At 39.0% G+C, this 12499-nt stretch overlaps 1 protein-coding gene across 1 annotated transcript; it reads right to left on the reverse strand.

Annotated features, from left to right (window-relative positions):
- Positions 1–5101: 5101 nt before the first annotated feature.
- LOC143005736 (sclerostin domain-containing protein 1-like) lies at positions 5102–7199 on the reverse strand. Its single transcript, XM_076157094.1, has 2 exons — positions 6998–7199; positions 5102–5502 (listed from the first exon to the last, which is right to left on the reverse strand). The coding sequence occupies exons 1-2, from the start codon at positions 7197–7199 to the stop codon at positions 5102–5104; spliced, it is 603 nt and encodes a 200-aa protein (XP_076013209.1).
- Positions 7200–12499: the final 5300 nt, after the last annotated feature.

Genomic DNA, 12499 nt, shown 5'->3' on the forward strand with positions numbered 1-12499 from the left:
AATATCAAGGAGAAAAATATTTCGGGAGGGTCACAAAGAAAATGTGAAAGTTTTGCGTATTTGCATTTGTTTGCTCTGACTTGAAATAAGCACATATTGGAAAAAATGACTTCCAGAATTAAGGTGTAAATGTACATGAATTGTTATCTGAGTGTTTTATGACAGCTAGCACTTCACCTTAAAATGCAGTAACCAATGCGCTCATGCCCCCATTTACTGCTGATCACAAGGCAGCACATTGATTCATGATGAATGCATGTGGCCTCTCTTCAAAAGGCAGGTACAGTATATATATATATATATACTATAGATATATATACTATAGATATATAGATATTGTGACCCTATGTAATCTTTAGTTGCTCACCTTGTTCACCTAGTACAATGCTTGCCCACTATATCAAATCAAATGGAAGATTTTTGTTTTTCTCCTCATCTGGATTAGCATCAATCAACATCCTCCTCTCCTCCCTGTGAGATTCCAAATGTTCTGTATTCTCTCACCAATTGTACACGTTAGAAGACTTTCCCAGCAAGGTGTCCAGAAGGCATCCTGCTCAGATGTCAGCTGACACCTTTCACCATAAAGGAATGGTGGTTATAGTCCAACCTAAAGATATCAAAGCTCCTCACATACAAAGACAGCCCAGTTACAATGCAGAAAAGCCCAGCCATATTCCACAATATTGTTTAATTTCAATGTTCAGATACCAATATGTAGATTAGCAATGAATGTTAGGACTAAACGAAAAGGTTTGTCTTCTGGCTAAGCTTCCTCTTCATCTTGACAGACTGCTACAACACCTTCATTATTGCAAGTGCTGCAACAACGAATGCATTCTTACCCATTGCAAATTACATCAATGAAGTGTGTGGTTTAGTCTTCAAAAAAACAGGAACAATAAATCAAACATGCCCTTCCATGCACTGTGTGTGTTCAGGAAGTAAAGATTCTAAACGGTATTCAGAAAAGCACAAAGAGTGGGTTTTCACTTATATTTATATTGTACAAAGATTTTAAAAAGTATTTGTTTTCATTAAGAAGAAATACAGGTCGGAACTTGTAGCGTACAGCAGGGTTACATTGTTGTCTCTGTGTTTCTCCTCTTCTGTCTGTCTCTGTATGATGGATCTGAATTGCTGCGGATACGGGTTGGCTGAGATGAAGCATTTGGTGGTCAGCTTGGGTGGTTGGTTAACAAAATTAGATTTGAAAATTGCCAAATCATTGCAGTCCTTACGCCATCAGAGAGCTGTTCATACTAGAAGTCCCCAAAATATTTGATAACTAATACCCAACCATATGCTGACGATATAAAACAATATGGGACAGCTGAGCAGTCTGATGGGGGCGGCGCTCTGGACGCTCATTCTCCTGCAGACACAAAGAAGTATCGCCTCATTCATTTACCGGTGGCTGTACTTATTCATATCACTCCTCTTCCGGTCCTGATCCGCGCCCCTCCTGGTGTAGCTCTGCGCACCCCCCACTTTGGGAACCACTGCATTACGGTATATAACCAATCTTAACAACAACACTAAGCTTCTTCCCCAGAGTTTTTTGATGCTCTATCTTCTCACAGGATCCTGTGGAAGCCTCTCATATAGAGATGAAGATCCTGCCCTGCTTGAAATTTGTCTTCTTCGTCTTATCATTGGAAATATAAATTTTTTCTATTATTGTTACTGTGCCTCTCTCTGTGTGTCTCTCTGCATGTGTCACACTCTCTGATTATCTCTTATCCACTTGCACTGTCTTCTCTCTTTCTTTCTCTCATCTCAAACTGAGCCAACCCCTGCTTCAGTGACACTCCAAATGCCAGCTCCATTGCAAATGTAAAAGTTGAAAAGCAGGTGTAACTTTGTAAAAAGAAGCCATTATATACAGTAGCGGCGCTGGCGACACAAGCCAGAAAAGTAATTCCAAAGCAGCTCCATCTATCGAAGCCTGCTTAATGCAACACACCATCTCCTGCTGCAGGCAGTACAATGAAAAATGGTGGAAAAGTTAATTTCATTTGGCACTCCTAAAAGTCAAAAAGTCTGTGCAAACTAGTAAAAACGATCCAATGTCAAAAGTCAGGTTTGAGCCCCAAATGATGAGAGTGGGTAATCTCTTTTCCTACTGTCATATCTTATGAATATTGTATCATTTACCAGACAGTTACCATACAAAAACCATATAAAGATACTGGAATATAGACTAATATAAAAACAGATCTCAAGCTTAAGACATAAATCAAGACACGACTGATCCTCAGATCCTCAGAGATTTAAGTGTTAAAGTAGCTGACGCAATTGGCCAGAAAGCATATCCGTACAGTTTGAAGAAAAATCTATAAAAAAAAGCTATATTTAGTATTATTCCATGTATGACTTGTGTTGACAAGTTTGCATTACGCTCAAAGCTGTTTTAGACACTGTGTTATAACTACTGTATTTTTTTATTAGTCGCTTTCCAGAAATGGTTTTTCAGAAGAACTCATTGAAAGTGTTTCTTTGAGAAGTATCTTGGCGGTACATCACTGTTGCCCTTTATTAATTCACACAGGCGAATGTTCATGACATACGCAGTGTTCACATCTTTTGTGTTGTGGTTTCCTAGCACTGTACCTACAGGGTATTATGACAAAGACACATTAGTTCTCCCATCTGATTCCATTAGGTAACACTAGTTAAACATCCTGTGCACTCATGCAGTGCAGGTGATTCTATTCAGTGTCCCTCAGTCCCTAGCTTTCATTTTGTAAAAAAAAAGAAAAAAGAATGGTTATATGATACAATAAAACGTCTCAACATGTTGCCGCTGCTGGAGTAAGCCCTGTTAGCCTGGAGGTGAAGGTATTCCTTTCACAATAAGAGAAAGTATGCGGTCTGCTGAAAAGAGGATTTCGTCACTGACTAATGCCTCTGTTGTTCAGGAGTTCCTGTTCGCAGTAAGCCTGTCTGATATGACTGTAGCTTCATGCAGAATTACAGTTTGTCAGAAACACAGACATATAAACAGTTTTCATTCAACTATTTATTAAGCCCCAAATGACTTCAGACAGTGGTTATAATGACCAGAATATATAAAAAAAACCACACATACAAAAAGAAATTACATACTGTCAATATCCACTCTGAAAGGTAAAAAAAAGAAAGAAAAAAAAGACTTCCCTCCTTAATATGCTCTGCTTCAAACTATGTCTAGGCATCTTAGTCTGTATGGTATACAGAACAGAAACTCCACATTTTCAAACTTTGAAATCTTTTTATGAATCCTAGAAACACTTTTTGGCCCCACAGCCATACCTTTGGTATATTGGATTGACAAGTTTTTCCAGGATGACTGTACAGGATGACTGACCTCCACAGACATTAATTCTGCTTTTAACCATGAATCTTCCCTGTGTTGATAAACACAAGAAACCAAGTTTAAGACTGATCAGACTTTTCATACCGGCCCAATTATCACCTCACATTAATATGTCTTCTCAATCTGTATACAAGGTGTAGATTAGGAGGTCTGACATCATTAACTTGTCTTATTTTATCTGGATCCTGCTACAAACTGTTTGGATCGCCATTGGTAGCTCATAAGGTGGTTTGTGTTTCTTCCTTGCATCAAAGACATGCAACATTAATGTTTTTATATACCTTTTTTGTCTATGTCACCGTAGACATTTGAGTGCAGGTACGCATTTACTGCACATCACAACTCCAGATTCAAAGACCTTTATTCATAAGAATGAACAAAAAGATGTTGAAGTTTACAACTCATGGGTGGACATTATCTAACAAATGTGTCCTAACTCTACAGTTTGCATTTACACCTGGATAATTGTAACTGATCAATATATTTACAACCCAATCAACCCGATTACACTACACCTAGTGGTGTTCTCTGTGTATTTACACTGTGCATTCACGTGTATTTTTCCTTTAGTTTCACATTTTAGGTGTAAATCTTTGTAAGACCTTGTGTGGAGAGGGATCATTCATGTGCACTCATTTGTAGTCAAATTATAGGTCCAGAGATCTGGTGGTCACACAGTGACAGCTGAATTGTGTCCTAAAATGTCTCTCATAGATTGTTGTTATAAGGTTGGTATGTTGTTGATTAACATAAAATTGTTGTTGATGATCATATAATCAAGTTGACACTAGGCTACTACCTGCATGTTAAAGCAGTAAGTGCGGAGTAGGTGAAAATTGTGGAGGAAATTTGAATGACACTTTACACTCCTTCTAACCTCTTGCCTTCAGGAGTCCAATAACACAAGACATATTGACAGTTGAGATAGCAATACCCTCATGGTAATAATTCTTGAGCTTGAAGGTTTTACCCAGACTCCATCAGTAGGAGTGCGACAGAGATGATATTTTTCACAAAGAGATGGTGTTACGGAGTTGTGAAAACAACAAAACATTTCTATTAAAGTGACATACTGTAGCTTAAAAGTAACAACATTTTGGGAAATGTGTTTGTTTAACATGGATTTCACATTCTGTGTCCAGTTCAGAGAGGTCTGGGAGGCCTTAACCTTGCAAAAAGGAGGTAAAACACACATTTGAAAAAACCTTCCAACAGCCCCAGAGCGAAATTATTAATGTATTGTATCATCGTTGTTCATCTTGTGTAGAAATAGAAATGGAAAATTATTGTACAACAGCATTTTGAATATCTAGTGTTTTAACTCTTGTAAAGCAGCTTAATACAATGTGTAATTCTGACTAGTTTGGAGCTGTTGGCTGTTCTTTCACCTTAGATGGAGCTAGGGGAGCAGTTTCTCCCCGATTATAGTCTTTATGCTAAGCTAACCTAAATACATCCTGGACATGCTGTACATTGGACAAGCTGACATTAAATGAATATAAAACCTATGTAATAGTAAGTATACCAAAAGGTTGGACTGTCCCTGTAGGATTATCTTAAACTGGTTAGGTGGTTTACAATGATTTCTCTGTCACCATAATCTAAATCTAGAAACAAATGCAGCACCCTGGCCGGTTACATGTGGGTATATTTTACTTGTGTAATTATTTTTTTCACACAGCTATCTCTGTAGTGGACCTCCAAGGTTTCTGACACAGTCCCCCACGCAAAAGTATGTGTTGTTTAGTTGTTGGACTCATCTGGGAGCCCAGTGTTCCTCTGGTTATTGACATCGACATTTGGATCTATGTGTGCTGAGTCGTTGTGCTGTCTGGAGTAGCGCTTGCACTTGCAGGAAGTCACCACTGTTATTTTGTAGGTCCTGGAGCTGCCATCCTGGCACTCTAAGTGGATACGCTGGGTCCTGGTCCGGTCGATGACACAGCGCCACTCCTGAGCTTCTCTGCGACTCCAGTACCTCCCAGTGTAACCCCCACCCCCAATCCAGTTGGGCAGCAGGTGAGCTGGTAGACATTCACCAGCACATACCAGCTCCTTGATGGGGTTAACGCTGGTGCATTGGCCATCAGAGATGTACTTAGTGGACCTCAGCTCCCTGCAGCCCACCTGGCTTTGCTCTGGAACTGTAACATGACAAATTAGTTACATACAGTACATGCTCAACATCAGCTGCAGAGTGCTGCTGTAACCTGCAGTCTGACTCGACTGCACTTGGAGCTATCTGTGAGGAAAATTACCATTTTCTAAACTTCTGATTTTCTCTTGGATTTTTATCTACATCTTAATGTCATATGCATAATTTTCTGCCTGACATATTTGATATATTGTTTACAAGATAAGCCACCAAATAGCAGTGAGTTTAAACTATTGAATCTACTCTAAACCACTGTACATCTTAATGATAGAAGGAGAAGGCTTTATTTGTCATTGGTTTGGAGCCTTTATATATATAGCCTTTCCACTGACAGCAGAGACCTAACATACATGTTTGTACCTGGAGGAAACCCATGCAAACACGAGTAGAACTTGCAAACTCCTGACAAAAAGATCCTACCCCCAGTCGGAAATCGAACCGAGGACAATTTTGCAATGAGGCCGCAATGCTAGCCACTGAGCTACCATGCCACTAATTTCTTTTTTCTATTCTAAATTCTATTCTAAAAACAAACAGATAATTATTTATGTATCTGAGGTATATTCAGAGTTAATCTAGGGTAGTGTAGATTTAAAAATAACTCCAGAAAGACCTTGGGCCTAGTTGCTTTAAGGTGATTATCAATTGGGTGATCCAGTGTTGTTTAAATGTTGTTTAGTGTTGTAATGTATGCAGACAGTGAATACAGAATGAAGGGGAATATGGAGAGCTGAATATATCGAGAGCAGAATATGGAGCGCCAAATACCTTTATCAATATATATCAGCATATATATCAGTATATATCAGTGCTGTTGTTTTTTGTATTCATACAACAGTAGCATTAATCAAGTACTATAACTTTGCATTTGATAGAGGATATTTTTGTTTTCGTTTTATGTCTCTCTTGCCAAATCTTTTGCTATCATCATTTGCTCAATGAATTTAACGTTGTTTAATTTATACTACAGCTGTAAGTTTAGATGGAAGAGGTTATCTTTCTTTCTTTCTTCCTTCCTTCCTTACTTCCTTCCTTCCTTCCTTCCTTCCTTTCTTTCTTTCTTTGTTTCTTTGTTTCTTTCTTTCTTTCTTTCTTTCTCAAATCCTGCACTCAATCCTGCAGTGGTCCTCTGTTTGCAGGGCCAGAACAAACATGAAGCAGAACACAGCTGGCACATACAATCTGTCTATGTCATCAGATCTCTGTGCGGTTCCAAGTGTACCACTTTCTGACTTGTAATCAGAAGTTTTGAAGTCACTGTTTCAAACTGCATAATTGGATGACACTGGGTCACAAGTTACAAGATCATTCATAAGGAAGAAGGTTTTATGACTCTGTCACAAAAACAAGTAAGAAGTGATGTTTTACTCACCCTTGTGTTGTGCTCTCATTTTTAAAGGTCCAACATTTGCACTGGTACTGGTGTACTAAATTTCCCCTGACAGCCATGCTACCTAGTTAATGTAGTTTGTATTCTTACTCACCGTTATGCACAGTAGCCCCTGGATGTCTCCCACCATTCCTGGCCTGGTTTGCAGCTTCATTAGCAGGCTCATCCTGAGTGCTTTGAAGAAGTTTGCCTGGAGTGTTGGTTGTCTCTGTGGCATCATTGTGGTAAGCTATTGCATTGCTCATGAAGAACAGCATGAGAATGAGGAGCTGGGTTCTTCTGGTCAGGTGGGCCATAGCTGCACCTGGCTGTTGCTGCACACAAATCAGATGAACCTCTATCCTGCTACAGCTTATATATCCAGACCTGCTCACACACTTTATGAATGAACAAGACACACCCACCTCACTCGGCGCAGTAGAGGTGGAGACTAAGAAGTACATTTACACAAGTACTCACCTACAACCTCAAGGACTTTTCAGTTGAATTCTTGGACTCAAATACTCAGTTCAGTTGAGTATTTGCTTTGTTACCTAAAAAAGGTTTTTATTCTCGAAATTGAAAGTTATTTATGCATTTCCGGTGATTTCAATACTATGTGAAGCCATTTGATGAAAACCAAACAGTACAGTACAATCAGCAAATTATAAAACATACTATAATCCCACCATTATTATACACTACACATACACCATTTATCTAACCCAAACCCATTTCTGTAAATGTGTCAATAAACACATGAATGTGTATTTATTGAACATTTCCCTCCATGTCTCATATAAGACTCAAATCTGATGATCACCAGGTGATCACGTGGTGATCATCAGATTTGAGTTTTTCAAATCTAATCAAATTTATTTCTATAGCCCAATATCACAAATAATGTCTCAAAGGGCTGTACATGCCCACAACAGCACATGGTTCCTGACATCCAAGCACTCTCTAAGAAGTCAAGGGAAAACTCCTAAAACATGTATAAGGAAAAGGAAGAAAACTTGGGAGAGGCATTTCAAAGAGAGCTTCCCTCTCCAGGAACAGCCAGGTGTGCAATAGGAACCGTAGGTGGGACATACAATAATATAGCAAAACACACAAGAATAACAGCAATAATATTATGGTACATAATGTGAGGTTACCATTTACATTAGTACACGTGGTACATCATCTGCCAGCTCTCCTGGGTTAGCTGCTTGAGATCTGTCTGTCTTATGTCAGTTGTGGATCCTTGGAGTGCTGGGTGGGAGGGGCCGACGTCCAACACACACAGAGAGTTACTAGACAGACACTAACACGAGCTATAGTAACAGGACCCCCTGAGTATTTCTACACTTTTTTTCACTCCGTGAAAATTACCAAGGTAACCTCAGGGCTAGCTAAGGCCTTACTGTGTACTGCTTACGTGCAGCCCTGTTTATTAATGTAACTTTCGTCAAAATATTAGGCTTTGGATCCATTGGTTCTATCTGGCGAAGTGGTGTGGATGATGTCACAGTGATGATGTACTGCATGTCACTGTGTCCATTTTAAAAATGATGTCGTATTAAGACAAAGTCTTCTTTACACCTTCAATCTGCAAAATTTTTGCCCATAAGAACAAGGTGTTATCTTACAACGCTCAACTCTCCTTAGCTCTGCCACCCCTTTGAAAAAACATTCTGGCTCATTCCACTTTTGTCACAATTACTTTTTTTTTTCTCCTCGTGGACACTGCTCCTTGTTTCTTATCTTTTCGGTCAAAATAATCTCCAGTTACCTCTAAAAGCAGTGTTTGCCACATTGCATCACCAGGTTGTAGATAGACTAGATGGGGGCGGGTTGAGGGAAAAAAACTTGGGCTTGAAGGAAGATCATCAAAGTTATTCAATCCTGCAGAGCTTTTGGCCATTGTTACATCTCAACTACCGGAAATTTGAGATCAGTCCTCATTGTTTGACGCAGCAGCAGGAGGGGTATGGGTTTGAGTTGAGTTATGACTCTATTGACAGGTGCGGTGAAAACAGCCATGCTCACCAGTCATGTCTATGTGCAGTCAGTAACAGCTAGAGCAGCTGTGTAAGCATGTTCCCATGGGAGCCTGAGCACTGAAAAATGGAGAACAATGCATTGAAGAAGAGAAAAGAATTCTGAGGCATTGCCAAAGGATGTTCGTCATGTGTGAGAAACAAAGAGAGAAGAGCCCCTTTTCCCCAGAGAAACCCTTTGTAACCATTCTGAAGTCATCATTTTGTAAATCTGCGGAGAAAAAAAATTATTATGATTACTTTTTTCTGTTTGAACATTTGTTAAAGTGAACTGTACCTCACATTCATATCACTTCTGATAAAATAGTCTGCTACATGAATACACATTAGTAAATGTGTATAAGTGCATGTAAATATTTTTTACAGGTTTTGTGTTGTTGGACAATATATCTTTCATTATGTATGTTGCAGTGTCTGCTGTTTCTATGTAAGGACTATATAAGTTGTAAATTTAAGAACAACAGAATATATGTGTGTTGTTGTGTCTTTCCGAAAACGTCATATCCTGTTGTGTAATCAACCATCTTGTACTAACAACTATATTGTTATTCTTTCCATCCTCCACTATCTAGATGTCTAAGTCTTTCTTAATAGGAACATACTCTACTAATATGGCCAACATTACAGATAAGAGCAGATAAAGATTATTATATGGTACATTTCAGAACGAAAGAGCAATAAAAGCAGGTTGTGAAATACAGCCTTTCCTACACAACACAACAGCTCTATTAATGAATGAGCTAATTTCAGACTATCATATTGACATATTATTTCTTACTGAAACCTGGCTGGGTCATGAGGACTATGTCAGCTTAAATGAATCTACTCCCCCCTGTCATATTAATACTCATATTCCTTGTAACACTGGCCGAGGAGGTGGAGTCACAGCCATTTTCAATTCAGGCCTTATAATGAACTCTAGACTTAAACTCAACTACACCTCATTTGAAAGCATTATTCATGTTCTTACACACCCATCCTGGAAAACATCATGACCTGTTATATTTGTTATTCTGTATCGTCCTCCTGGCCCATACACCAAATTTCTATCCAACTTCTCAGACTTTATATCACACTTAGTCCTGGATACTGATAAAATTATAATCGTTGGATGACTTTGATATTGATGTTGATGTCAATACTGATAGCCTCAGCACTGCTTTTATTTCATTACTGGACTCTATTGGCTTCTCTCAGAGTGCAAGTTAACCCACTCACTGCCATAACCACACCCTTGACCTTGTTCTGGCTAAGGCATCGATATAGATCAGTTAATAGTTTTCCGACATAATCCTATTCTATTATATCCGATCACTACTTAATAACCTTCAAATTTAAATTATTGGACTAAAACCTGCAGAGCAGAATACTTCCACTAGGTGTCTGTCTGATAGTGCTATAGCCAAATTTAAGGAAGCATTTCCATCAGCGCTGAACTGAATTTCATATATTAACAATTCCTATTCTGATTTTAGCCCCTCCCAGATTGATAATCTTGTTGATCGTACAGCAGGGCCACTGCAAATTATTCTTGACTCCATTGTCCCTTGAAAAAAAGAAGATAATCAAAGAAAAGAGATCAGCTCCGTGGTACAAGACTCAAACCTGTGAACTAAAACAAACATCATGGAAACTTGAGAGAATATGGCGATCCACAAGAGAGAAAGAGCTTCTTTGACGATAAAATTATAACAATTAGAAACAAAATACATCACCTCCTGCCCTCATAGGCAGTGATTTATCCTCAATCACTGGAACCTTAGGAATAGCTGTAAAACCTGATATATATTTCGTTAGTTTGTCTCTAATTGACCTAACTAACTAACCTATCTTCAATGATTTCCTCATCTAAATCATCAAACTGTCTTCTAGACCCAATTCCAGGCTGCTCAAGCAAGTCTTTCCATCCTTCAAATAGCACTTCTCTACTAAATATACTCAATCTCTCTTTAGTAGCAGGCTACATACCACAATCCTTTAAAGTAGCTGTAAACCCTGTGGAGGAAAACGCTATACAAGCGGAAGAAAAAAAATTATACCTTGGCAGGTCATTGTGACATAGTTGCTAAAGCAGCCATGATTTACAATAGAACCTTAGTGAGGAAATGATTACAGGAAAGGCATCCACCCTAATACACTCTGATATAAAAATGTGTTTGCTCTAGGAATAACTCAGTGCATGTGTTCACTATGACTGGTGATACATCGCTCATGTATGATTGAATAAAAGAAGAAGCCTCTCAATTCTGTCTCGGTAAAAAAGATCATTGGAAACTTCTATATAATTGGTGTCACTTAAACAAGATTGACAACAGCAACCTGCTGGATGACCAAACCGGGGGCAGGGCTTGGGTCTGTCTCCAAACACAGAAGTATGACCATAAAGAGGTGAGCAGATTTGCTTTTTTAACTAGTTTAGTATTCTGTGTGAGGGGGGCTGCCTTATTAAAAAAACTACTCTTGACCCAGGCATACTGGCCACCTACAGGCCTATATCTAATCTTCCCTTTCATTCCAGGATCCACAAACAAGTAGTCGCCAACCAATTATGTGAATTTCTACTTGAGAATAGTTTGAGGTTTATATTCCGAATTCAGAGCCCACCATAGCACAGAGACAAGTCTCAGATGACCTTCTTATTGCATCAGATAAAGGACTTCTATCTGTTCTTGTTCTAATTGGCATTAGAGGAACCATATTGAACTGGTTTAAATCACAATTGTCAGATCGATTTCAGTTTGTCCATGTTAATAATGAATCTTCCATACACACAAAAGTTAGACACGGTGTTCCTCAAGTTTCAGTGCTTGGACCAATACTATTCACTCTGTATCTACTTCCATTAGGTACAATTATTCAGAAATACTAACAAACTAGGGAAAGGGGTCATATTTCTCCATTTTGAGCTTTGCTGCACTCGCTTCCAGTAAAATCTAAAATAGAATTTAATATCCTTCTGCTTACTTTTAAAGCTCTTAATTGTCAGTCTCTCCATCTTAACTTAAAGAGCTCATAGTACCATGTAACCCCCCTAGAACACTGCTCTCCCAGAATGCAGGCTTACTTGTGGTTCCTTGTATCTCCAAAAGTAGAACGGGTCTTCTGTTTATCAGGCTCCCCTCTTGTGGAACCATCTCCCAAGATGGTTCCTCTCTCCTCCTCCACTCTCTTTCTGTGCATATCCATGACATTGCATTACCACTGCATTCCACTAACTCTACTTCTACCCTGGAGTTTTCTTTGTTCTCTCTGCTGCTGCGGAAGCCTGTCCTGTAGAGATAAAGACTCTGTCCTGCTATAAGTTTTAATATCATTTGCCATATTTATTTAAATGTATTATAATTTCACTTTGTTTATGTAATTTTACTTATTTTCTACTGTTGCTGTTATTTTCTCTCTTTCTCTCTGCCTCCCTCTCTCTTTCTTTATCAACCCAACCGGTCAAGGCAGATGGCTGCCCACTTAGGGCCCGGTTCTGCCTGAGGATTCTTTCTGTTAAAGGGGAGCTTTTCCTTGCGGCTGTTGCCAAGTGCTCACTGATGGGGGAACGCTGGGCTTCTTTGAATACTCTTGAT

The sequence above is a fragment of the Genypterus blacodes genome, unplaced genomic scaffold, assembly GCF_046128005.1.
Source record: "Genypterus blacodes isolate CSIRO-AG114 ecotype Tasmania unplaced genomic scaffold, CSIRO-AGI_Gbla_v1 ptg000072l_1, whole genome shotgun sequence".
NCBI classification, from domain to species: Eukaryota; Metazoa; Chordata; class Actinopteri; order Ophidiiformes; family Ophidiidae; genus Genypterus; species Genypterus blacodes.

What these genes read in the sequence shown, in the direction of transcription:
- LOC143005736 (XM_076157094.1), bottom strand. Translation starts at nt 7,199, where the DNA reads ATGGCCCACCTGACCAGAAGAACCCAGCTCCTCATTCTCATGCTGTTC. An exon ending in AGGGGCTACTGTGCATAACG is followed by an intron (nt 5,503 to 6,997) that starts GTGAGTAAGAAT and finishes GTCATGTTACAG; the next exon opens with TTCCAGAGCAAAGCCAGGTG.